Genomic DNA, 23,373 nt, shown 5'->3' with positions numbered 1-23,373 from the left:
GGTCACCTCAGAGTATCACCTGCTTGGCCAATCACAAAAAAAGGAACTGATTTTTGTCAGTACCTCTCTTCATACACACTGAGCAGCTTACAGACTTTGGATACAAGCCAGCGCAGGAAAAGAGAAGTTCAGCATGTACAGAAGGCATTAGCTTTTACTGGTCACCTCTTAAAAGCAGGAAGGAATGCAGACAGAGACCACTTGCAAAGCAAGGTGCAGGAAGCAGAAGATGGGCACTGGGCTGTCAGTGATTAAATAGCTTCCTTTTATCTAGCAAAACACCTATTTATTGTACACCATAGTGAGAAAGAAGCTCAAGGACAAAGAGGACAGTAAATCTATACAAAGTCTAGCTCAGACTATTGCATTCAAAATATCTGAATGCAACTGCATCCTCAGTCTCACATTCTGTTTTCTAATTTGGTGTATTAAACACATGAAGCAGAAAGAGTCATCATGTGTTTATAGAGCAGCCAGTGCTCCCAGGAATCCAGACTTATTGGGGACACTAGAGATAACCAAGTGTTTAAAGAAAGAGAAGGAATCTCTCAAGACAACTGGTTTCCAAGGTCTGATCCAGAGATCAGACCAAATTCAATGCTGCATATGTGTATATTAATATATATTATGCTTTTCAACACGACAGCAGTTGTAGTCATGAAATCAAGTGCTGAATTTGATCCATTGTAATACTTGCTTAATGCACTGGATTCGCTGACCTGTCCCATTTCCTATGCCGCCATAAAAGCTCAAAAGTTAAATCTTCATTGTGTTTCTGTGTCATGACTCATATTTGGTCAACAGTTTGAAACCCCTTTTGAGTTCAGTGATGTCCATCAAGGACAAGGAAGGAAGGAGCTTGAGTACAGACAGATAAGGCACAAGGCATTAGAAAGATGTGCAAGAGCAAGTTAAATAAACTATTTAAACATAAGATACTAATTTAGCAGTTTCAAAAGGGCCATATTCGTGTAGACAGCCTAAGTCATAGGAAGAAACAGAATTTCCTTTCAAAAGCCCAACCTCACTGTTGTTTTGGTTGTTACATTTATTCAAACACACCCCACCCAGCTCTCAGTTAACTGCTTTCTCACTCCCAGTGCAGCAGGTCTGCAGTGCACAGGAATGTAATTATTTACACACCACTCCATCATTGCCACTATTGTCTGTACTTCTAAAGCATCTTGATTACTGATGGGCACCATGGAACTGCCTCAAAATAATCATCTCCCCTCATTAAATCCCAGCTCATGGACTGAGAAAGGATGATTTTCCTTTGTAGGTTCCTTTTGTAAATGTTACCACTTCACAACAGAGGAAGGAACGTGCCTCTGATGACACTCAAAGAGACAGACTGTCAGGATTCTTGTCAGGACTTCAGCTTTGAGCAGCTTGTGCTTTTGCATGAATATTTTCTGCTGAAAATAAAGCACTGTTTGTCAGAATTAGGCATTCAAGAATCTCTTTCTAATGTCAGAATCAGACATGGAAAAACCTCCAGTGTCATGTCAGAAGGTCAAATTTCATGGAGCAGAATGTCATGGAAACCCTAACAGCAAACACTGCGCCCACAGGAGAAGCTTCAAGCTCTAGCTTCAACACCAAGAACACACTTGGATTAAAAAAACCAAGGAAGGTTTCCTGCAATCTAATAAAAGGAAAGCCTAAGTGAGCCAGGTAAGCTGCAAACAAATATCAGTTGCCCAATGGATATTATCAAATTGTCAGATCACAAAATCTCACTCTTTTCAATAGCTGCAATGCTGTGTGTGCATTTGCACACAAGGAAACTCCCCATGGTGGCTCAACACACAATGAAATATCACATTTCATAAAACAGTGAATTATACAGGCAGTGAAACAAGTTGAATGGGGTATCTTTGCTCGGTCTTTACTGACATAACATTTCTGCAACAAAAACTGATGATGAAGTTGTCAGGTTGCCTCAGCCAAAACAGTGCACCCGTCGCTGTACAGTGATCAGAGGCTGACACCTGACATGAGGCAAACAACACTGCCTTTTTGCTTTGATTCAAGAGGAGTCATGTATGGTGTGGTGTCTGCAATGGACAACAGCTTGGAGTAGGAACTGCTGAATTACACAGATCTCTGTGCCCCTTTTTAAAGTGAACAGTTTGATGGCAGTACATGAGACATCCCTATTTCTGCACATCACTCAAAGCAACATCTCACCTCCAAAATGCTGGCTGTTCTTAAAGAATTGAGGCAATTTGAAAGTTCAGATTAAGGTCCTCATTCACAGCTGTGAGAGGAACAGGACCCTGTGTCAGCATGAGTAGGCTCATGCTGCTTTCAGGCCAGATTCATCTAATAAACACTACGTAAAGCTGCTGTGACCCAAAACACGTGGACTTGGGCCCATGTATAATTTCCTCAGTGAGGACAGATCGTGACTCTTTCCTTCCTCTTCCTCCAGCCACTTTCAAGGTTTCCAGTACATCACTCCGTGCATCACTGCTTATTTACAGCATGCTACTGTATCTACAGACAGTCTAGCTGGAAAGTCACCCACTTATGTATAAATTATACACCATATAAAAAAAAAAAATGCTGGGTTGAGACAAGTGGAAAGAAAAGCTTTGACAGGCAGATGTGAGTTTTGTGTATCTGGAGCTAGAAGCAGCCTTTAACTAACATGCAGATCCAGAGACTGGGAAAACCCAAGACTATCAGACAGGTTAGAGTGCCATGCCACTCTCAGCTCCCAGACACTGCACATGGATTGCACAGGACACTTTACTATATTTAAGGTTGCAACAATGAACATTTTCATATGTAAAGTCTGTACGTTAGTTGGATGCATTGCATGGGGTTGGCATGGTATTTCAAGAGAGAATTTGAATCATTTTCGCCAGAGATAGGAAAAATAATCAATTTAAACCAATAGCATCAATCCCTAAAATAGCCAGTGTCCACCCCTACCTACAAGAGCTGTGCTGCCTCGCCCTAGAATCTGGACCAAGAGAAATAGTGACAAAAGTAGGATCATCCCTCAGTTACAGAAGACACAGAACTTTTAAATCAAGCTTAGAACTGTCCTTGAAGAATCTGTTTCTCTCCAGTCCCCAGAGTTATCCTCCACATTCCTTTAAGGGTTTTCATAGATACAGCAATATAAAATGGCTCATTGCTATGTAGCTGCTAACAAAAGACAGATGTTTCGTTCAGTTCCAAGAAAATGTAGACATGAAGCATATTGTGATGACCCACTAAACATTTCTGACCCAAATCCCTTTCTGCATGTTATTTCTTCATAGTTAGTCAAGAAAACACAACAGAGTTCCATGGGTTTCCTGCTAATTACTGAGCCCACCAGAAGTGCATGCTTGGGTCAATTACTTTATCTTAGCAAGCCTTCATCTGAGGGCAAGGAAAATCAAGCAACACATTTTCACTGAGTGAATCCAAAGCTTGAGAGTTCTTGCAATGACTCCAGAGCCAAATCAGCTGGTGGCTGTGAGCTGAACTCCCCATGTTAGTATTTAGCTAGTACAGACAACACGCACTGCGCGCTGGCGTGCAGGACGGAGCATCTGTTTCCCTCACGATGTTGGCTACATTCTTTACTTGATATTAATATCAGTGAAAATTTAGTAACTTAACCACTGGCATGAGAAGTCTGACTTCTAAGAGAACAGATGGCAGTAATCATCTCAGGTTAATTTTAGGCTTCAAAAATCAGTCTGAGTCAGCAAAGCCTCAAGATAAAAGAAAGGAAAAGACATATAACATCTGTAAAAACTCGTACCTGTTTCCCATCCAAGGTATACAGCTTTTTGACCACTCCTGTCTCCAGTTTTATAGCTTCAGTGATATCAGTGAGAACTTGCTCAAAGGAATGGGCAGTCTTCTTGTTCAAGAGCACACGCACTGCCTTCCGGGGCTTCACCCCGCTGCGGATGATGGTTACCAGCTTGGGACGCACAAAATCTTTGTTCTCCTTGGCCTGGGCGCTGTTGCTGCTGGCCAGAGACTGAGGTGCTTTCTGGTTGGCAGATGTCTTCACGTTGACAGACCAGTTAGGATTGACGTTCTTGGTGTATTCCACCTTCTTGAAGAAGTTGTCAGATGAGCAAACGTAACTCTCCCCTTTGGAAAGAAATGAACACCAGTCTAATTCTACACTTCTTAACATAAGAGAGCTGACAATCAGACCTCTACCCATTTCCTCCATTAATTGTACAAATCATTAATAATTTTTCCATTAGCACTTCCATGACAGCTTGTTAGGAAAACTTTTTTGTTTGTTTTATATTTATGCTTATTTAAAATATGACTAGATTTCCCCACAATAAGCAAGTCAGCCATAGCTTACATCAAATACAAACCACTCAGCCACATGAACCAGGGGTTAGAAAACGTTGAGAGTTCTAGAGGTATTCAGACACCTGAACATGCAACTAAGCTGCTAAAAGCTCCTAAACACCAAATTCATTTAATCACCTAAGTTATTTTGTAAGTTTACCAGCTTCCTCTCCATCTTTCAGGACCTAACTACATCCTCAGCCTGTATCCCCTGCCAAGAGGATATCGATGTTCACCCACAAAGTACCTTTTGTCTCATGCCTGAAAAATAATGAAACCCTGGTATTGAATAGTCTCTACCAAAAGCAGCTCTGATAAATCTTGCAGGCATAACAAATATGCTTCGTTATAGTGTCAGTGGTCTATTAGAGGACAGACTTAGTGGCAACTGACCTAAAACACTACATCAAATACCACCCATTGCTTTTACATGGCTGGTAGCAACCAAAAATACATTAAATCCCAATTTAGACATGGTAAAGAAGGGTTACACAGTCTTGCTAGCAATTCGTCAAAAAAAAAACCAACCCTTCCCTACCCCATCCAAAATTAGTTTCAAGCTTTGTCTGTGATTTACAGAGTCCTATCTAAGGTTTTAAGAGCACCTTAAAGGATTTATAGGATCTTCTTTTGGGTCTGCAAATCTGATGGATGCTAGAATAGAGTTATGACTAGAATGAGACTGTAAAACAGTATCCCTAAGGGAATGTAGCTGTCTAGTCTGAAATGACTCAGGCTGTTGAGCACTTGAGGATGCAACTGGAAAAAACCTCAGTCATTGCTAGAGGAAAAAGCTTTTGTCTCACCATTAGATAAAATTTTAATAGGAACTGAAGGCATAACATAGGTACCTGTAGGATTTTATGGCATTTCTTTGGGTGTTGTACTGAGCTGATTTTGCAGACTGAAGTTCTTTAAATATTACGTTGGCTTTCAACTCAAAATATAGATTGCACTGTTTTGAAGAAGCAAAAATGCTTCTTCAAGTAAGTAGACTGGCTGCATTTCCTTATGTGTTCCCTACTGCAAACTGGCCATCTCTGAAGAGCCTACCCAACACCTGAAGAGCCTACCCAACACCTACCCAATACCTGAGTCTGGATTTCCATTACAGGATCTCCAGGGCAGGATTTCACATCTAATTGGCAAAAGTGTAAATATGGATTTTCAAACAACCCACTGATTTCCACAGCATTTTATGGTCCAGGAATGTAGCGCAGCCAGTTCAGTGTTTATGTATGCATCCTTCTGCTGATTAAGTTGCATTTTTGATGGAGGCACTGAGACAATCCCTTGACAGACCACTAACTGGTACATAAAAACAGAAGACTTTAATAGGTTTAAAAGAGCAGTCTGTGTAGTATTTGTGTCCTTATTAATGCTAAGTGAGCAGCCACAGAAAGATGCAGGATGCTAACATTTTAACCCCAACTTTGTACCCAGTTCACCAGAAAGGGATGTGTACTCATGGTGCTTACATCAACTGCAGCTTTTCTCCATCTCCAGTGACCAAAATCATTTATCAACAGGAAGCAGACATTCTGTTTTCCCTTCTGAAGATGGAACAGAAATACAGAAGGGAGAAGATATCTAGCAAGGCTCCTGATGAACACTGCCAGTTGAGCATTTTATCAACTAGCATCCCCCAGATGCACTAATCCCACCAGGAGGCTCTGTTACCTTGAACAAGCAATAAAGATCTATATTTGAGGCATGTATGCTGTCAGCAATACCCCTCCATAAACTGATCCTGTAGTGCCCACCGCTGAAGGTCCTTAATTTCTTACATTTCTTGACTCTGACTCAATAGAAGCATAAAGATACCCTACGGAGTACCATACATTATAATGAATTCCCATTGGAGATATTGGTTTCCAGAAGCAGTGAATACTTTAAGTCTTTCTGATTAATAAGTGATAAGTTGTGGTTTATTCATCTGTTTCAGCCAAGCAACACCCAGTGCAGAGGGGGCCCATGCTCCTCTCCAGTTTCACAACTGTGTGAAGTGCAGCCAGTGGAGTTTGAAATGCACACAGGGAATTAGCTCTCCTAAGAACCTGAGCCCTCCCAAGCCCATAATCCCTGGGTGGCAGAGCCTTTACAAGTGTGCTCAACAGAACTGTAGCATTAGCCTTTGAGAAAAGGGACTTCTATGTTTAAATACAGGACTAGGAATAAGTGATTGGAATACTCCTCACCCCTGCCCAGGCCTCCGGGTGGAAGTTACCGACCAATCCTGCACCTCTGCTTCTCTACCTGGAAGCAGAAGTAGCAATATCTGCCACTGAAGTGTTGCAAGGCTTGACTTTCATCTGTGTTTATGTAACACTTTGAGTTTGAAGACACCACAGTGAAAGCAAGTATATATTTGTGCTGTGTTCTATAAACATGGGAGGTGTTAGAGCATATTTTCCATTAATAAGTTCCATGCTTTTAAGTAAACTGTAGAGATTATTGGTCTGCTCAATAGAGCACTATTACTCTTAGTTCCAGCTGAATCATTTGAAATTCTTCCCTGCACACCGTATCTGTCTAGTGTATTTACAAGAGCATACACTGAAGGCAACAGTGGCATTTAGGCAATACTCTTCTCCCAGCCTTTGTTTCCACAAATGTGGCATTAGGTAGTTGTGCATGTATATATATACACACATATATATACACACATACTAACCTTTCAAATTACACTGAGAGTCACAGGTGGAAAATGTAATCTGCCCTTTCTCACTTGGTTTCAGTTAAACCAAATCCCTGCAAATACCTCACTGAATTCTAAATCCAGACAGCAATTTGCTGAGAGTGACACTTCAGAAGTGCAGTTCAGAAGGGCAACTCTTCCAGCATCATTTCTGCAGTCACAGCAGTAGAGCTGCAGGGAAGAGGAGCTTTTCCTTCCTTCTTCCCTGACCTAAAGGTGTAACGCAAAGCTTTAACTGAATTTAAACATCACTTCAGCTTGTGTCTTCCCAAATCAGTTTATGGCCCTCAAATAGCAGCAAAATTATTATTCAAGTTCCTCACTGAGGCACATCCCTTTTGCCATTTGTTAGCCAGGAATATCTGCTATTTCGCTTCCCACACCTGAGTGCTACCCAAACCTTACCATGAGGGGGTGTCAGGATTGGGCAAATATGGGCTGAGGACTTGCGAACTTGCCAGCTTCAAACACTGTTGTACTGTGGTACCACTGGGGTATTGTGGCCAGAAGATCACAAGAGAGAGAAAACTAACGGGGAATAGTGCTACCATAGAAAGAGGAGTAGTTTCTTGGTTTCTCTGCTACTTCCATCTATGCTAAGCCTATAATAGGAAGTCAAGGTGTACAACTGTGCCAGTCAAAGAAATATAAGTGATAGACAGCATGGCTGCAGAATATGTGCACAGCATAACAGAAGGAAGGGGAGAGATGAGATTTTGTCAAAAGCAAAAGAAACCACTCCAAGCAGTACATTGCTCCCCAGCCCTAAGCATAAAATCTGCACAAATATTTCCAGGAACACATCTTTAGAGCACAAGCAGCTGTGCACATGTGCAGAAATCCAAATACAAGCCCTGAGAAGGTTACGAGGAACAGCCCTGTCACTCCTGCCAAACAAAACCCCAAATGGGAGCCCAGAGAAACACATTCATTCACTGGGGGCGGGAAGATTCTGCAGGAGTGGAAGCAGCCTCCTGACAAGATCCAGGCTGCTGCTGAACACTCTGTGGGCATGACACCAATGTGCTAAGGACAGCACAGTGCCAGGTCAGTGCAAGCTGCCCTTCCTGCACAGCGAAACCAAAGCCCTGCAGCGTGATGTGCACTTGTCATCATGCCAGCATGCACCAGAGGTGTCACAACTGCTATCGTGACACCAAACCAGCCAAGGCTCTTATTTAGTCTTTCTATCCTGCCCTTAGCAATAGATGAATTGACTGTAGACCTTAAGTCCTGATCAGCATATTTGCCATTTGAAGCCATGGCTTCTAACACACTGAGTTACTCTGGCTACAAGTGCATTACACAGTAATGTGCTACCCATTTGATAGAAGCACAAGGTGATTACTCAGCCCCTAAAGAAGGGATGAGCTCAGCAGAGACAAGGTTTGCCTTAGAGAAGGTTTCTTAGAGGAACTCTAAGCTCAAGATGAGCACTAATCTCTCAACCCTCTTACAGCAGCTCCTTGTGACAATACTCAAACTCACAGGCTGTGCTTTCAGGAAAAGTTATCCTTCCTCAGCATGGCCCAGCAAGGTTCCAAGTGCTACGAACTGCAGGCAGAAGTCTTGTGAGCAAAATCGGGAAAGCTGGATTGGGGCCATTTTGAAAGTGTCACTGCTAACAGTTATTCCAAAAACAGCCTCTATGGGCTGCAGGCAATTATTTTGGTTGCAAGCTCTGCTCCTGCAAAGCTGAGATTGTGCTGCTATGCCCAGCTTTTGCGTTTCATGGGATTTACCATGACTTCAATAGGAATTAAATGGACTTAACACCTTGCAGAGTTCATTGCATATGGTGTTAAAGTAGGCTTTTAGTTTCAAATGCATGAACTTCCTGCTTCTTTATGCATTAAAAAGGATCTTTCTCTGCCTCAAGACCTACTCCACCATGGCAAAATGAACTCTGGAAGAGCTTCTTTCTTTTGGCTCTTTGACAGGGAGCTCTTCCATGAGAGTGACACCTCTTGTTCTGTTCAGTGAAAGAAACACATGGTTAGAAATTGCCTTCAAAACCATGTGATGCCCAGAAAGAATTTCTGGTACCACACCAGTCCTGGTGCAACAGCCAGGAGGAGCAAGCAAATGAGAGAACCACAAGGATAGGTTTTGTTATATAGGATGTAATTAGCCAAGCTGCCAGGACAACAGCCATAGGAAACAATGGCATAGGTTCCCAAGACTTCGGTACTGGGCTATGTGAAATTCAGTTTTCCAGGCAAACTGGAACAAGCACGCACTGGGTGGGGATTTCAGTGCACTTCCCGTGAGCCCCTCAGTCCCAGCACACCCCAGGCTCTGTGCAGCTCCAGGGTGGAGTCCTGCCTATGATCACTTGAAACACTCCTGGATGAGCTTTTGGAAAAGATTCCCCAGGGCATGACAGGATACAAAAAGCTTGGAAACACTTTCTGGAACATCTCACACAGCCCAAGAACATTTGTAATGAAACCCCACTGAGCAAAACAAAATCCTATTCAGCTTTTTCTAGTGTTTAATCTGAGGCAAGAGCAGATTTCAGACAAGTAGCCCAGCACAGGACAAGGGCATAAACCCAGCCTTGGATGGGCCCTCTGACCACAGCACAAGGGGGGGGGCTGTGTCCTGCCTAATAGCCTGAGTAAACCAGGAGCTCACAAGGGAGGAGCTCTACAGCTTCAACTAAACGTTGAGCCTCTCAGGTTCTAGTTTTAGTCTTTGTCTGCATTTCTGCATGTCTGCATTCTGACCATGTAATCAATGCTGTATTTGTATTTGGTGGGTTTATTTCCATATGAAATCAGGCACTGGCTAGAAGCAGGTCCTAAGTATACCTATAATAAAAACCCTGAAAGATGCATCTTAGCTCCTCAACACCTTCTTCCACCTTGACATGTTCAGACCATAATCTCCCTGGGCAGGAGTTCTCTCCTCCTACATTTAAATGGTGCCTTGCACAGTAGGGTGCCCCATTTGGTGAGCACTTCTAAATACATGGTGACAGATGTCTTATCTTTGAAAGTGGGGAAAATTTGGCTTCTGTGGAAGTGTCAGTCCCTCCCTCCAGAGAAACCAATCCGGTCTCCACCAGCACTGAGGTTTTAACCCAGAGCTGCAATGGCTTCAGCAGCCAGGACTCTGCCTTGTGCCTTTCCCTCACTCTCAGCTTGCACCTCACTGCCCCTTACCTTATCTCAAGCAGCTGCAAGTGGGGCCACATGGGAAAGCAGCAAAATGATGGAGGGGACTAAAAAGAGCTCATCTGTGGGACAACAGAGACAGCAGGTTGCAACCCAACTTTGGAATGGTGTGGCCAAGAACAGCATTTCTTAAGCCATCTTTGCTGTAGAAATGAATGCATAACATCCAATTCCACCTGTATCCAGCCCTCCCTTCAAAGAAAGAGTAATCAGAGCTGAGACAGGGAGAATTTGCCATCCCATCACAATGTGTCTACAAGTACAAGAGAGGCCCAAATGAACCAAGGAACAAGCCACCCTCTCCAGATGTCAAAGGCAACTAGTTTTTAGTATAAACTTGGGTGACAGTGAGAGCTGCTCTACTGTCAGCTTGAGCAAGGCTGGAAAAGATGGCACGTGAGGTTTTTTGGTATCATTCATATTCAAGTTTTCTCACAGTACAAGGCACAGAATTAACTGTTACAACAGCAGCTCACCAATAATCTATAAAGGCAGCTTCCTATATCGACTTCCTAAAGCCTTGGTCATTAGAACCAATTATAATATCAAAGGAATAAAGATCACCTGGTGCTCTTTTCCAAAAGATTTACTTACTGACTAAACCAATCATGATAGAGAGCAGCACTTGGGCCCAACATCCACTCCTGACTCAACCAAGGGAGTACATAAGTGGGAGATGCTGTCAGCAATTTACCTGTAGTCAGGACCGGCTGTAACAGTGCAGTAATATGCTGTACTGCATTAAAACAACATATAGATTCAGGAAAAATATAGTCCTGATCAATGGCAGCATGTGCATTATTTACAAATACATTAAAACTGAATGCTAGAAATAGGGAGCCAAGATTAAGACATTGACTACAGTTATGGAAGATGGCCATTAGGAGTGAAAGAAGGGAGAAAAAAATGGTAAGTTGATTTTGAGAGAAGGTCACTGGGAGACGTGGACATGGGCAGCTTTCTGCTACAGGAGGCAGTGTGGGGAAAGCAGCCAGTGCCAGGTGAAGAAGAACCCAGCAGGCAGCTAAAAGAACCTGTGTGACAGAGTCCTGGTGGGCTTCCAAAATGTGAGGCATTAGGGTTCAGTACAGGAAAGGGCCAAGAGGCACATCCCAACAGGCAGTTAGGAGGGATCCTTGTGGAATATTTCAGCTTCTGCAATCATACTGAGATGAGCCTCTCTGGTGAGTCCTTTTCCCAGGTTCTACTTGTTTATTGGAAATGACAACATTAGTCCCATTATAGGAACTAGAATTGGTTTAGTTATGCTCAGTCTCCAAGCAGAAAGCTAATTTATACTGTTCTTGTATGTCACAGCACAATTACACCGAAGTCCTGTTTTTCCATGTGTGCACCTAGAGCACAGTTACACACACCCAAGCTAACAGCAGTTTACCACAAGGTTGGTTACAACCATGGTATTGGAAATCAAAAGTAATGTATTTCCCAGATTGCTTTTCTGCAACAGGTCATCCCTAGAAATATGGGAATATTGTTATCACTAAGCTGTCAATAACAAGCAGATTGACGTTTGCATTTTCAAACACTGCATTCCTTTGTTTTCACTCTGCTCAGATTGTATTTTCCTCACTGATGCTCTGCTGAGGACACAGCCACACACACAATCCAGCTTTCCCTTTAGTACATCTTCAGTGCTGTTTCCAGATACCACTGTGGCAGAACAAAGCCAGAACCCAAATCCCATCACCTCCTGCCTGTGCCTTAACCAGTAAAAAACATTTTAAGAGCTAGGTACATTCTGACCTGCAGCAAAACCCAGTGTAAAGCAGGTATAACAACTAAAGGCTTAACTTCACGGGCAAAAACAAAAAGCAGAAAGAGCATAAATGCAGGAAGACTACAAAAAAAGAATAAAGAACTGCATTTTCTGCTGTGGAATGACTGCTGAGGATTCATGTAAAACCTGGGCCAAGCAGGCCTGAGAGCTGCCACCAGAGAAAGGCTGTGGCCATATGAAAAGCTCAGAATGAAACCTGGCAGAATCTCTGACATTAAGGGAAGCCACACCTCCCTTTGACAGCTGTAACTGGGCTGAGAATAACTCCAGCAGGGCTGCATCAGCGCTCTGAAAGGCAGCAGTTTCCTCCCAGTAGAACTGCTCTATGGAAACCAATATTTATTCCGTGTGCTTGTCCTCACAAACTATTTTGGGGAAATGAGTATCCCATTTGACAGATAAGGAATTGTAGGGAGAGATGCTTTAGTCAAGGTCACACAATGACTCAGTGGTGAGGATGCCCCTGCAGTTCAGTGGCTAACACACATCCATTGTCTTTTACTACAGGCAAAAGCCTTGAGGAATTTCTGTCCTTACCAAATCAGCCAGGTCATCTGCTTGGAGGAAAACATCAAGGAACAGGGAAGAACAACTCCCTTCTTGCAACAGATAATCAGGATATTCCAGCTCCAAACAAAGAATGGATTGCTCAGGGAAGAGAAAAGCAGGGAGGCTGCGGGTGTCGTCTGCGCACCCCAGTCTGGCTGCACCACCAGCATGGTGTTGCCCACAGCCATGCCCTGGCCATGTAGGATTGATTTTTGACTCATCCCTCATCCCACAGTCCAAGTGTCCCTGGGGGGAACAGGCACACTGACACCCTGTCTAGATACAGGAATACACTCAGCCCTCTCCTGAGCATCCCCTGCACACTCAGACCTGCCACCCAGGGGATGCCTTCTCACACTGCCCCCCCCCAGACCTACTGCAGCAACCCACCCCTCCCCACACAGCCCCTGCAGAAGCACTCCCAAATACACCCCCCATCTGCACATCTCAGTACACCTCCCTTCCATACAGACTGCATGAATCATATTCAGACACAGCACATGAACTCCCAATGCCCTCTCCACACACACAGCCAGCATACCCCCTTACACACACACAGCCAGCACATCCCCTTACACACACACAGCCAGCACACCCCCTTACACACACACAGCCAGCACATCCCCTTACATACACACAGCCAGCACACCCCCTTACACACACACAGCCAGCACATCCCCTTACACACACACAGCCAGCACACCCCCTTACACACACACAGCCAGCACATCCCCTTACACACACACAGCCAGCACACCCCCTTACACACACACAGCCAGCACATCCCCTTACACACACACAGCCAGCACACCCCCTTACACACACACAGCCAGCACATCCCCTTACACACACACAGCCAGCACACCCCCTTACACACACAGCCCAGCACACTCCCTTACACACACACAGCCCAGCACACCCCCTTACACACACAGCCAGCACACCCCCTTACACACACACAGCCAGCACCCCTACAAACACACAGCCAGCACACCCCCTTACACACACATCCAGCACACCCCCTTACACACACACAGCCCAGCACACCCCCTTACACACACACAGCCAGCACACCCCCTTACACACACAGAGCCAGCACACCCCCTTACACACACACAGCCCAGCACACCCCCTTACACACACACAGCCCAGCACACCCCCTTACACACACACAGCCAGCACATCCCCTTACACACACACAGCCAGCACACCCCTACAAACACACAGCCAGCACACCCCCTTACACACACAGCCAGCACACCCCCTTACACACACAGCCCAGCACACTCCCTTACACACACACAGCCCAGCACACCCCCTTACACACACAGCCATCACACCCCCTTACACACACACACAGCCAGCACACCCCCTTACACACACACAGCCAGCACACCCCCTTACACACACACAGCCAGCACACTCCCTTACACACACACAGCCAGCACACCCCCTTACACACACACAGCCAGCACACCCCTACAAACACACAGCCAGCACACCCCCTTACACACACAGCCAGCACACCCCCTTACACACACACAGCCAGCACACCCCTACAAACACACAGCCAGCACACCCCCTTACACACACACAGCCAGCACACCCCCTTACACACACACAGCCAGCACACCCCCTTACACACACACATCTAGTACACCTACACACACTCCCTGTGCACAAACCCAACCCAACACCCTCATGAACCCCCTCAAGGACTAAGGAATCCCAACACCTCCTCTGCAATTAACCCTTCTTACACCTTCCTCCACGTATGTATAAACCCCCAAATTTTACCAAGTGCAACCCATCCAAAACACCCTTCTGCATACACACACCTTTCATTAACTCCCCCTAAACACATTGCAGCACACCCCACACACACCCCCCAAACACTGTAAAATAATGCACACCCCACCTTCCACACATCCACCATACACACACTGCATGCACCCCAACACCCCACTACGCACACCCAAGTCCCTGCACAGCCCTGACCACACCCCAACACACACACACAGAGTGCACGAGCCCCTCAAAACACCCTAATGCATAAAGTGCATAAATCCTTCCCACCCGCATTACACACACGCTACACGAATCCCCCAGCACCCTTTGCTTTTCCATTCATACTCATCCACCCCAGTAAGAAACCCATATCGCTCCCCAACCTCTCCCTGGATCCATCTGGGACACACATTCCTCCCAGCCCAGAAAGACATACGGACACCCTCAGAAAGCCGCGAGCTATGGACACAGCCGTATCTAACCAGAAGTCAGACACACCCCTGTGTCTGCACCCAAGCTTAGGACACCCCAAAGATGTCAGCCCCTGCACTGTCACCCTCACCAGGGGGAAGGGGAACAGGCAGACTCAGCTCAGAGGGGCAGAAATCCCCGAGCACCCGAGGAAACGTGACCGTAGCAGCAGCCCCAAGTGGTGCAGCCCCCTTCCCACCCCGCCTCCTCACTGCACCAGCCCGCGATGCAATTACCTTCCTCCAGCTCATCCATGCTCCCGATCTTCCGCGAGCCATCGATGGTGTAAATGTAACGGACTCCCTGAGGCAGGTTAATGTTGTCGGACAGGGACCGGGTGAGGTCAGCCAGGAGAGCATCGAAACTTCGGAAGCGGTCGGAGGACACGGCGTATACAATCCCCTTGAAGTAGCGGTCCCCGTTGCGATAGAAACGCACCTTCTTGGCTTTCTTCTCGTTACTCAGTGCCTGTAAGGTCCTGGTTCTGTAGAAGCTACAGTGAGCACTGTGAGTGGGGCTGGGCAGCCCGTTCATACGTGAGCCTCGCATGTTTCTGGACGCCTTGTCTCGTTCGTCAAAGTGTCCAAAATCAAGTTCCATAGTTTGGTGAACCCTAAAGATCTGAAGCTGAGCAGGAAGAAGATGGGGAGAGGAGTGCGAAGGGACAGGTTAGAGCCAAGCAGAGCCACGATCCAGAGAGAAAAAACAACACTAAGGCAAAGAGCTGTGCCTGGAGCAGGACAGATGCATTCGGGAAGCTCCCCCTCCCCTGACTGAGGTATTGATTCTGGAGACTGAGCGTAGGAGGGGTCCTCACATTCTGAAAGGCATCCAGCTCCTGGGGGCAGGGAGCACGTTCCTAGAGAGCTGTGTGCTCCTGCACCTGGGAGTTTTCAAAGTGCAGTAAATGAGGACTTGGGGCCAGAGGGATACATGGCAATCACAGCTCAGCCCCCAAAAAACCTCAACCAAACATCAGTTGGCAATGAATTAAACCTCTGAGCCCTGTGAGGTTTCCTCTGGCAACAGAAAACAAGGAGATCCCAGTAAGTCAGCCCTTCAGTCTGTCGAATCACGGAAGGAACCAGAGCATCTGAATGTTTAACATTAGAATAAACTGGCATTTATGAAAGAATGGTCACAGGGGAATAAGCAGTTTCTTTGTGACAGCCTGTTCAATAAGGGTAAGCAATGAGATCCAGCCCACCCTTCCCCCTATCCGCAGCCCCCTCCTAGCCCATCAATCAATTCCCAGGACCAGCCTACATCTGTAAGAAATGACTGGAAAGAAAAATCTGTCATTGAAATGAAGCTTTGGTAAGCTCCTTTCAGCCTGAGACTCCTCTGAATTGCATTTCTGCTCCTGTTTAATGAGGAGGAGAAAATAAAGGGGCTGTTTCCACCCCCCTTCCAGCCTTAAGTGCTTTAATTGCTGGAAGTGCCACTGCTCAGAGGATACACCGCCCCTGCTCCTCACCTTTCATTGTTCTGAGCACGGGGGGCTCCCAGCCCCAGCACAGAAAAGCTGAGACTTGAGCTGACACCCACCAAGCAGGAATGCCTGTGCAGTCTCCAGTTTATGCTCATGAGCAACATTCCTCCTGCACCAAACCCCAACACAAAAGGAGGAGGAACCCCCAACCCTGCAACAGAAAGACTCTTCCACTCCCCCAGCACAGCCAGGAATATGCAGCTCATGTATGTTGCTTGCATGTTAATAAAGGGCAGAAAGAGGATTTAAAACAGCACTTGGCAGCCAGGTATAAATCTAGGAAGAGCTGTTGCTCTTTCTCCACCCCTTACATTTGGCAGAACGAAGCTGCTTCCCTGTATTTTTACAATGTCAGTGTGACCTGTGCAAGAAAAATCCTTGTCCCCAGTCTGCAGTAAAGCACAAGATGACAATGAGGGGATCCACACAGAAATCACAAGTTGGGAACATTTCCCCCACGACTGCAGTCGGGGCAGATTCAGCCCGGTGTCATGCACTGAACAATGAAACAACCAAGCAACTTCGGGAATGAATCAGAGGATGCAGGGGTTCGGTTTTAAAATGAACTGCAGATGCTGTAAGGTACTACGAGGCAGATTCCCCTGTTCTAGCTGACATCTGTTACTTTCCTGCATGCAAGTCACCTAAAAAAGCTCTACTCACCGGTTTTCAGCGCACAGGGTGGAGATGCTGAGAGAAAGAACACCAGGCTCACTCTGCCTTTGTTGTCTGAGCTCCAAGCAAGAAATTCCTGCCAGGGTGGATGAGACGCCTCCTAGGTCCTAGTGCCTTGTTCCATCCCTCCGCGGTAACTTTGCCTCAGCGGTTTTTCCTCTCAGCACCAGTTTTTTGGTTGTTGTATTCTCTGTATTTGAGGAAAAAAAGGGTGTGTTCATGCTGGCTCTGGGTGCGTTAGCAGCTGTGAACATAACAGGGTAAACAGTTTAAAGGGGCAGGATTTGGGGTGCAGTTCTAAAGGATGCACATTTCCCCCTGGCTCTAGTTTCACAAAGAATGGATCTGGCCCCACTAAATAAAGCGCTAATTGGACTGAGGCACCAGCATTATAGGATTACCAGTACTGGGAAGTCATGGCTACAACCCTGCAGCGTGCTGCAATGCTGGCACTAGAGTCCTGTGCATTAGGAAAAGCAACTATGAACAAAGTTGACCAGTGAAACTGGGCATACTCCTGCTCCTGTCCTGGTTTTACACAGCAACCATGTTTACACTGGCTAGCAGAAAGGGAGAATTCACTTCATGGTTCTGCATGAAGTGCCCCTGAATAACTTTTCTCCGTTAACACTGGACACAAGCCAAAGCCAGAGCTCTGAATCCCAGTTCATTCAAACCCCAAGGGGCTCAGGACAGAGTCATTCAACACAAGCTGAACCCAACAGATTCAGCCTGGCTCCTGTGCCAAACTAAGAGAAGTTTATTTTCCAATTCCACTGCAGGACAGCGCAGCTGATACAGAATTGTAGCGGGCACTTTCACCTACTTTCTGGATGGAGGTTTCTACCCTGCAGCTTGGAGAGCAGCACCACTAACCCCAGTCAGTGCTTTCAGAGCAGACCAGGATCTGGAAATGGGAGGGTCTTCTCATGTATAGGAAGAAATCTTTCCTAACACTGTGCCCGTTTTGAATGGAAACATCCGATGTTGTCATTTTGGCACATCCCAGAAGTATCACATTTAGTTAGCATTTATTCCAGCTTTGTCTGCCCTGTACATGATAGTCCAGGCAACAGTGACAAACCCACTGACAGCTCATCTTTGTTTGCCAGCAACACATGACATTTGTTAAGTGTCTTATTCTCTGAAACCATACTTTTAGTCAAAGGCTCCTGTGCACCCCTCAGTAAAGCTGTTGACTGCTTCCTATGTGTTTAGTGGGATCACTACAGAGGACCCTCCAGATCTGCTCTCCTTCCTCTGGATTTAGTACTTGAGAAGACCCCAGGGAAGAGAGAAGGGTCTGGGCTCTTCAGAGCATATGTCAGTAGGTCTCTGGAACTTTGAGCCTTCTCCTTCCCATCAGATCCCATTTCAAATCAGATAATTCGCAGCCATTCATCACTACACGCTTAATCTGTCCAGGATTAACAATTCTTCTCTATACCACAGTACTGCTTTAAATACAAATTTATTTAGACTTTTAAAATGTGCCAAATACAAATAATGTGGTAAGTACAGTAACAGCAAGAACAGAGAAAATAAAACCAAAATCAGTCTTCAGCGGTGCACAGATCTTTGATAGAGAAGAGGCAGATTGGGATTATGTCTAAAGATCTGGATACTACCCCAGGGTAACCTGGCAGGAGGATGAAAACCCATGCAGTCAGTGGAATTGTACATGTTCACCTCCCAAGTTTGACATGCATGGAGAGTTCTGAGGACAGCAAAAAGTCTCCAATAGCATAACAGATGGTTCTTGACTTCTTTGCATATCCAGGTGGGAAAATAAAGCATGTCTATATGGACATGTCTGCTCAGGACACTGCCAGAAGCTTTTTTGGAGCATGTACACTTCCTTTAAAAAGCAGGATTACTCCAGCAAGACACCTGGTATTCATCCCTGACTGAAAGATAAGGTTTCTATAGCCAATGATGGTAACCTTCGTCTGAAGAAAAACCTCAAATTGTTCCTAAAAGGTGCTCAAATCACCTTCAGTACAGTTCTTCTTTAACCCTGCCATGAAACAAGCAGCTAGAGCATCATCAGAGGTGAAGAACCCCGGAGCCAGGTTGATTTCACATGTTCTCAGTGGAATCACACCCCATTCTTCAAATGAGAACAGGATCAGCTCACTCTACAGACACTGGCTACGCAATAACACATCAGAATGTGCAGCTTTTTCTTGATGAATGTAGGGCCTGCTCCTGACTTCAGTTCTGTTGGTCAGACACAAAAGAGCTTCTTCACTGGCCTTAAGGCATCAGTGTTAGTCAGAACTTACATCAGAAGAGATTCACCCTCTGAGACACCACGACCTAAAACCATTTCAGGCAGCATGAGTGACTGAGAATTGGAAGGACAATTCTTCTCATCAGTGATTTCATCCAGCTAAAAAGGAAAGACAAATTTAGCTCTTCAGATTAAATTATCTGTTTTAAATCAGGTGAATCATCTTTCCTCCAGGAAACATGTAGACTATTGCCTGTGTAACTAAATCTGTATAAAGACATGTTTATTGTCATTGCTGAGCAACTGTGATACTTTGGAAAGGGACAGACTGCAGGTAAAAGGGGTTTTGCAACTGCTTTGTTCTAACTTCTTCATGTACACCTAGAAACTCCACTTTTTAGCATCATTAGGAGTTGTAGTCTGAAGTACTCTATGTCAATGCCAGTTGCTTTGTTACACATCATCCTGACTTGTATAAAAGACTGCATATCTGATAGCACATGTTCTCTGATCAGGATGTAAGTTAGGGTGGGAAGTAGCTGAGGTCTGGCTGCACTACAGATGAGGATCCTGGAAAAATCCACATCAAGTGATTAGAGCTTTTGAAGGAAGTCTTGGATCAACATTTTCAAGTCAGTCTACTTGGATGCAGATGTTTAATTACATCTCTTATTTTAACCTCTGTTCTTCTGGACTGCTTTGGAAGCGTCATCCCTGGTCACTGCTTCCAAGGCTTTGCTTTGCTGTGAGCTGACACACCAAAACCTTCTGGAATGACAAATTACTATTTCAGGGGTCTGACAAATGTGTGGAGGCTCTCAAAATGAGAGCCCATAACGCCAATGGCTCAGTCTTGACCCTATAGAACAACAGGCTTTGAATCTAAATCTTCAAAATAGATACCATATCAGACTATGGAGTTAAGTCTCTCCCACATAACACTATGAGCTAATAAGCAACGGGGACTTGGCTGACTTTCACCACATAACATTTGTTTCCTTTGGAGATTTATTTTTACAAGGACCACACACATGAAAGCCTTTTAAATACCAATGCTAGTGAGCCAAAGTCAGCTCAGCCATGGGGAGAGAAGGGTGGACAAATACTTCCATAGCATAGTTTCCCCACTCTAAGCCTTGTAACCACCTGCAGAGGCAGTTCAGACCTTGAAGTCAGAGGGTTAGATCCTTCTACAACCTGAATCACTGGAAACCCCAGGGAGCAGTGGGGACAAAGATGTCAGTCTAGGGAAGGAGGAGAGGGAGGAGGCAGAAGCTGAGCTCCAAGGCCACCTCCAGCAGCTGGCCCACATGGGGCCCTCACCTGTGTTCCAACAGCACTGGTACCTCTGGGATCAGATCTGCCACCCCTCCAGACCCCAGAGGCTGTGATGAGTCAGTGCGTTTGTGCTGCAGTCCCACACCCTGGGCACACACCCTCAATCTCAGCAGATAACTTTAGCTTCAGATAAGCTGCTGCTGAGATCTGGGAGAAAGAGACCTTTCCATCCTCTGAGGGGCCAGCAGAAAGCAAGCTGCAAGTGAAAAGGCAACTTCCTGTGCTGATAAACTTGAGGAACACACTCAAGACATTCCCAACACACCCAGACACAAAGAAAGTATTAAAATGCATAAGTCACCCAAAAGAAAATACCTCTTGCACTGGATTTCTTCTGGCTCCCTCCTACAAGTAAATCACCAAAATGAATAAATCTTTCCCAGCTGAAAGCAAATTCCCTGATAGCAGAAAATGAGGCATTCCCAGCCCATGATTTCTCGGGTAAATCCTGCCAGACCCAGTGAGCTCCACAAGCCACATACTGGTGGCAGTTCAGTGGCAGCAATTTGCAAGGCTTGCAGAAAGCCATGGAAACATCTGCCACATGCATTGTCTGTGCCCTGGGGAACATGTGGAACCTCACAGAGGTTGTCAGTACATTTTTGCTGACCAAATGATATGATGTATGGTCTGCAAGTCCCAGCAAAGGTCATGGCAAATGGAACCACACGAAATCCAGATGTCTCCTTTCTCTGAGGCTGTCCATGGGCTGCATCATAGTAGTTAGGAGACTTATGATCAAGAATTTAACCACCTTGATATTTTCATTTTATACAGTAATTCTAACTGACTTACCATGATTGCCAGCCTCTCAAAGTGCCTGCTGAATCTATCATTGGTTTGAAGGGCTTTTCTGATGGAATATTAAGTGATGGAAAGGAAAATCCCATCAAAGCCATCAAAGGGGATCATGTCACATTCAAGTTGGAAATGCAAGATATTTCCTTTCAAATACAGATCCTCTCTGTCACTCTGAAGGCAGTGACAGTGAAGGCAGGTGACACTGGGGGAGCATGTATAAAAGATACCCAAACAGCCCATCTTAGAAATGACAACAACAGACCATTCCAGAATTTGTTTTCCATAAGAGATTTCCACTCAGTATACTCAGCCCATGCCATCGCAGACCAAGCCCAAAAGCCTGCAAGATGAGCCATATAAGCGTCCTAAGCAAATACCTTCTCATTATCAAATAGTGAATGTATGTGACCTATAGAACTAGCATTTTAAATAGAAGACAAATGTTGCCTCCAGTGGCCTTAGGAGGCATTAAGAGATTTCAAGCTCTGATACTCAGCATAACATAGGACAAAGACTAGAGACCACAAGGGGGCAAATTAAACCAACCTGCAGTTCTTATAGCCCATCTCAGCCTCATTTTAAACTTCAATGTTGCAAGCATTTGGCAGGTCCCTGCACCCAACACATCGCTCATGGCTAGTCTAGGTTCAGGTTCACACCACCTTTGGAGCACAGACCCCTCACTGGTAGAAAGCTCACGCTCTGGCCCAGCCTGTGTCTGTGCCAGCACATCTGGCCTGTGGCAGAGAGCACGGGTGCTGGAAGGCTCCCAGGGTGGCTGTAAGGCTCTAAGGAAACCTGTCTCTTGGCAGGAGATGAGTAATCAGTATTTACAGTGCACATTCCGGCTGAGCTCAGCTGTTGGGTAGAAGCTTTGAGCTGTCAGCTACATAATTGTCATTCAGCTTGCTCACCTTCTACCAGCAGAAACAGCCAGAGATAGAGGCAGCACAAAGGCTTTTACACTCTCCAGGAATGATGAGAGTGGACTGGGGACAGTGCTTTTGTGCTGGTGGGTTTTTGTTCTCAGGGGATGTTCCCTATCTGGTTTACCCTAAAAATTCACAGAGAACAAGTATAAATGGTGAATTTTAATGGCTGCAGATACTGCTTAGCTATTTGCTTCTGTTCTCCATACCATTTACCTGTAATAAACTATTGATAATCATTTCAATCTGCATTGAAATTTAAAGGTTGATACAGCAATAAAAAACTCATTTAGCTACATTTAAAGACAAACTTACCTATTCAAAGTCTTGTACAAACTAGAATACAGGAAAGACCATTGTTTAAAAATCAATGAACTGAGATTCCTCGGATAGAGAGCTGCAGACACTCCAGAAAGACGCAGACTCATTGCAGTCAGGCAGAATGGAAGAACAATAAAACCCATTATAACATGACATACCAGGTCAGCACTCACCTTCAGCCCCCTTTCTCCAGCAACCAGAGCCCACACTGCAAGCTAAACCAAACCAAATCTAATTATTCTTCTCCCAGAAGTACTACCAGGCTTTGAAAAGCTGGGTCTTGCATGCAGCAGACGGCAATAGCCTGTTTGTTTCTAGTACAGGGCAACCTTGAGCACAGTGAGCATGGGAAGTAAACAGGCTCCAAACACATGCTGACATGCAAAGCCCTGTCCCTAGCAGCTATTGGTGTATCTCCAGGGATTCTGGATACCTCCTGGGAACCTACACAGAGCTACGTGTTTTACCTCTAAGGTTACAGTAGGGAAACACTGCAAGACACTCACCTTCTAAATAGCTCTATTTTAAGTACTGAAACTCTGATCTGAACTTCTGCAGCTCTTCCCCTGTTCTCTCCACGCAGAGTTGTACTGACAAGTGAGAGATGGCTTCAGGCAGGAGTTCTTCTCCTTGTCTACAGTGTGATCATCAAGAGGCATCCTCCTGCTCCATTAATGTCCTTAACAGACTCAGAGGAGGGAAGCATCTCATCCAGTGACTATCAGTGCTTTGGTACTCAGCTCTTTAGGAAAAAAAATTATACCTGTTTTTCCTG

The 23,373-nt window shown here is 45.4% G+C and overlaps 1 protein-coding gene across 4 annotated transcripts in view; it reads right to left on the bottom strand.

Annotated features, from left to right (window-relative positions):
• Positions 1-23,373, bottom strand: part of DCX (doublecortin) — a 113,000-nt gene that overhangs the window by 53,083 nt on the left and 36,544 nt on the right. For all 4 annotated transcript variants that reach the window (XM_061361866.1, XM_061361868.1, XM_061361869.1 and 1 more), the window contains 3 exons: positions 16,965-17,166; positions 15,046-15,436; positions 3,770-4,110 (listed from right to left, as the gene is read on the bottom strand). In XM_061361866.1, coding sequence (XP_061217850.1) covers positions 3,770-4,110; positions 15,046-15,409 — 705 coding nt within the window. In that variant the 5' untranslated portion in view covers positions 15,410-15,436; positions 16,965-17,166. Of the gene's footprint in view, positions 1-3,769; positions 4,111-15,045; positions 15,437-16,964; positions 17,167-23,373 lie in introns of those variants that run through there.

Source organism: Neopsephotus bourkii, unplaced genomic scaffold (assembly GCF_033783945.1).
Source record: "Neopsephotus bourkii isolate Nb327-2 ecotype Australia unplaced genomic scaffold, CSIRO-AGI_Nbou_v1 NB_1067, whole genome shotgun sequence".
Taxonomy (NCBI): domain Eukaryota; kingdom Metazoa; phylum Chordata; class Aves; order Psittaciformes; family Psittacidae; genus Neopsephotus; species Neopsephotus bourkii.
Note: the sequence above shows the minus strand (reverse complement) of the source record. Positions and strands in the feature narration are given on the sequence as shown.